Below are 4,528 nucleotides of genomic sequence, written 5' to 3'. Positions count from 1 at the left end.
AACGCTGCTCTCTGTCTGTGTGAACGCATATTTCACGTTCGAACTCGTTTGTGAACGCACCGCGTTCGAACGCGTTTGTGAACGCGGTGTGAACTCAACAGCTTTTCTCCAATAACCTTGCAATTCTTCAGACCAGAGATATTCTAGACTTGTGTAAAGCTCATATACATGTAAAAAATACACTTAGAATATTTTGTACACAATTGCCAACAAATAAAAACCTAACACTATGATGCCTCTTAGCTCTATTGATGTTATTAATAAGCAGTCTAAATCCTTTTGGTGGGCTAATGGAGATTGAAAAGGGAACCACTTGATTAGTTGGAACAGTACCAATTTGCCCAAATATAGAGGCGGCCTTAGTATAAGGAATTATAAGGAACCTTAGACTAACTCATCTAGCTTTTCTGAATCCTAAAATTTACTCAATGAGTAAAACCTTTTACATTTATTTCAAATTAGATACAAGTATGGTCCTTTTGGGGTAAAAGTACTAGGCGGAGAGATTTGTCATGTTTAAATATATTCTTAATGCTAGGAAAATTTTAAAGGATGATTTCATTAAGAATATTAATGATGGCAAGTCTACTACTATTTTGCATGATCCATGGTTGTTTTCCATGCCTCTTTTCCTTAAGCTTGCTCACCTTAATATAAATGTAAGATCTGGGACTTAGAAAATGGCTAGATTGATACATATGGTTAATTAGCATATCAAGAGGATTCTACTTTGGTTTGGCTCGATTATATGACCGAGACCATCCTCCAAATTCATCTTCATTTCCGTGAGAAAGAATCTTGGTTAGGTGCATGACACTCATAGTCAGGCCAACACAAAAAATGCTTTTAATTTCCTTATTGAAAACTTCAATTGTGAGATAAAATGCATTCCAAGTGGACCTTGATTTAGAAATTACATATAGCCCCGAGAACTCACTTCTTATGGAAATTCACTCATAAGTGATTGCCTATCAAAGCTAGGCTCCTCAGGTAGGCTATGCCTAACAATCCTCTTTGCAAACATCTGTAGCAATCATTTTGAAATTGCTGAGCATAATCTTTAAAATTTTATTTTGCTAAACAAATAATGAACGTTAACGTCTATTTTTAGTTAAGATATTTTATTTACTGGTAAATAATTTGGAGATAATTGGCTTAAGGAGTGTGACAATTATCCTAAAGACCACAAGAAGTTTTTGCTAACTATTGTTGCTAACTCTTGTTGATAACTTCCACAAAATAGAAACTATGTCAACTTTACTTCTCCCTTGTCTTCTTCTTGCACACGCCGAAGAAATATAATTGTAATGACTATGGATTATCTCAAGTTTGGTCTAGGCTCTAATATTTTAAAAAATAAAGCTTCTCCATCTTCAATTCGGTTCGATCCAACCTACAATCAGTTAGCTTAAACTCAATTGTGATGATCATGTGACCAATCGCGAATCACAGGTAAGAGTGGAGGACGGTTTTTCAAAGATATCAATCATGATAACTTGCTTAGTAGGTGGTGCTCCTATCAACTATGAAGAGCCCTCTAAAGAAGGCTTTAGAGAAGGCCAAAATTGTGAGAATTCATAAGTTGCATGTCTAGACCGATCCTCATCCATACTCTTAATTATGGAGATGGCACTTGGAACCCAAAAAATATTTTGGAAGATATAAAACATCTTAAAGATGCTTTGAATAATTTTACTTTTAATTATATTTTTAGAGAAACTAATTTGGCTGTCATATGGTTGGCAATATTAAATTTACGTCCACTCTTCTTTTACGGGATGCTCATATATGCGCAAGTTTATGTTCATTTTACACAAAAGTGCCGCTAGCACTTTGTATAGGTGTGATAGTAACTTATAATCTTTTGTCTCCTTGACTTTTGATTAATGAATTTTAATTAACTAAACCCGTCTCCTTCCGCACTAAACCCCAAAAATAACAACTCTCACCTATCCGTAAAACCTCTTTTCCCATGTGCACTTAAAGCTGCACTAAAGGCAACAAATTAAGAAAATCGTGATGGAGATGAGACAAATCGCAGCCGTTGGTTCGCAATCTCTTCGGTTTCTCCTCTCTTAGCGTCAAATATCCCCCTTCTGGTCTTCTGTTGGGGTTTTAGCAGCCGGATAGAAGAGGAGAGAGAAGAAGAGAGAAGGAACTCGAGCAAGGAAGAGAGAAAAAGAAGAAGAGGACGAAAGGGATATATGTCGTCTGATTCCCTCTTCGATCTGGTGTTGTTCGCTGTTCTGCTCTCCTTCTTCTTCTCGTCCTCCTCTTCACGTATGCAACAGAGATTAGAGTCCTGGAAATCGACTTCGATGCGAAGGTATGAACCCCTCAAAGACAACCCAAAATTTTCTTTCGATGTTTGCTCTTCCGTTAATTTCAGAACTACCCATCGCGATTTCTTCCATATATTCGTCAACGAATCCGTGAAAATCCAGTCTTGATGTGTGTACATGGTTTGCAGAGTTGGTTTTGGAGTGAAATATTCTGGATTCCAGCATATAGAGGCTTGTGGAGGAGCCCTCACCTGACAGAGTTTTAAATCCACCCAATTATTCGATTTTTTTTTCTTCTATTATTCTTTGTTTCTTCCTCGATTTTGTTGAGATGCCGGGTCTCCAGAGGAAGCTCGTGAAAAAAGATAAGATTTTGAAGCGAAAACGGAAGAAGAATCCAACTACCAACACCAATCCAATCGAATCCAAAACACTTGTGCGAAAAGTTCGCGTCTTTTTCGACGACCCAGATGCCACCGAATCGAGCGAAGACGAGCTCGAGTTTGCTTCTTACAAGAGGAAGAAGAAGCGAGCCATTTACGAATTTTTCATCAAGAGATCGAAGCCCAAAACCCCATCACCGACCAACTCGTTGCGGACTTCGTCTTCCACCATTACAACTACTACCACCACCACCACCACCACCACCACCACTATTAAGTACAAGGGAGTACGGCAGAGGAAATGGGGCAAGTGGGCGGCGGAGATCCGAAACCCGTTAAGCGGAAACCGGATCTGGCTCGGGACGTTCGACACCGCCGAGGCCGCCGCATCCGCTTACGCCGCCGCCGCGAGGCGATTTGGGTCGGATCGTAACGACATCTCCGATAAGGAGGAGAAGACCGTGTCCGAGCTCTTTGAGGAAAAGCTGCTGCCAGTACCCGATCTGGATATCGGGTTCGGCCCGGACCCGTTTAGGGATGTGGGTCTTGGTCCCTTGTTCGTGAACGACTTTGTCGGGTTCGACGATATACCTTTTTGGGCTCCGGAGATTGGCGGCGATGATTTCTCCAATTTAGACGCTTGGTTGGAATTTGATGAGTAGAATAATTATATTTCGTTAATAATCGCGTTATTAAGTGTTTTTGGAAGATATATTGGTTTTTTTGGCAAGCTGTGAGAGGTTGCAGCCAAGTGATCTTTTTTATCCAATTGTTATAAGTATTTGCATGAGTTTTGGAATAGTGAAATGGTAAGTGAGACATTGTCTTTTTATTGTACTCAAGGCTGTTATTCATGCTTGTTGCTTGCCTCATTTTTGTGATTAGTTTTGTTTTACTTCTTTGTGTCATTGTGCGGCGCAGATGAAATGGAGGAATTGACAATTGGGATAAGATGGGCTATCACATTTGTACTTTGTTTTTCGTTCTCGTGTGGGAATGCGTTGTTTAGGAGAGAATAGAAGAGAAAGAAAAGAATGAGATGAGAGCGGAAACACTCTGAGTAAAAAAAAAAATACCCTTCCGTAAACCCCAAAATTTTAATTTGTAAAACCCTTTCTTAAACCCTTAGATAAATTACTAACATGAAAAAAAAACTCTGCCAGTAAAATTTTAGATCATGATGTCACCGATTTATTCAATTAATTTTATATTATTTAAATATTAGATAAATATATTCTGTATAGTTTGATAAAATTATTTAAAATTAGAATTCTATAATTTAAATATGAAATTAATACGATCCGAACTCGATCAAGATCACTTTAAAAAATATTAGTCTTAATAGATTGAGTCTAATTATCTTATTTGCTTATTTAGTTTAATTAGAGCTTTAGTAAGTTATGATTAATTTAATAGCTAAATTCAACTCTGCGCAGTTTTAGAAAAATATTTACAGAATATTATTTATACATCCGAATAATATTAAACCAGTTGGATAAGATCGTCAACCTCCATATCTACAATTTTGCTATTCATAAGATTCGAAATCTATCTGTGGCAAATTAAAGATTAATTCGAGAAGATAAAGAAAACTGGTTTAGTTAGTTTGTTAGGGTTTTAATTTAGTTGTTTGAGTCTGGATGAGCCTAAATATATGGAGGAAACCTAATTGGAGTTTAATCTAATAATTGAGACGGCATTGTATTTTTATCTCCTCTCTTGCTCTAGTCATTGGCACTTTTTCCAACCTCCTTCTTTCTATCACCCAAATATTTGGTCGGCTTCTTCTAACTCTTAATCCCCCTCTTCTATAACAACTTCTCTCCCTTCATTTTAAGGAATTAACTTATCACCTATCTAGTC

General features: G+C 37.5%; 1 protein-coding gene across 1 annotated transcript; it reads left to right on the top strand.

Annotated features, from left to right (window-relative positions):
- Nucleotides 1–2,041: 2,041 nt before the first annotated feature.
- Nucleotides 2,042–3,502, top strand: LOC140765114 (ethylene-responsive transcription factor CRF4-like). The gene is made up of 2 exons (XM_073104033.1): nucleotides 2,042–2,326; nucleotides 2,471–3,502. The coding sequence occupies exon 2, from the start codon at nucleotides 2,614–2,616 to the stop codon at nucleotides 3,325–3,327; it is 714 nt and encodes a 237-aa protein (XP_072960134.1). The 5' UTR covers nucleotides 2,042–2,326; nucleotides 2,471–2,613; the 3' UTR covers nucleotides 3,328–3,502.
- The last annotated feature ends 1,026 nt before the right edge of the window (nucleotides 3,503–4,528 follow it).

Source organism: Typha angustifolia, chromosome 8, assembly GCF_048772165.1.
Source record: "Typha angustifolia cultivar Huaian chromosome 8, ASM4877216v1, whole genome shotgun sequence".
Classification (NCBI taxonomy): domain Eukaryota; kingdom Viridiplantae; phylum Streptophyta; class Magnoliopsida; order Poales; family Typhaceae; genus Typha; species Typha angustifolia.
This window is presented reverse-complemented; position numbering and strand designations above follow the sequence as displayed.

Coding starts and splice junctions, on each gene's coding strand:
- LOC140765114 (XM_073104033.1), top strand. CDS start 2,614: ATGCCGGGTCTCCAGAGGAAGCTCGTGAAAAAAGATAAGATTTTGAAG.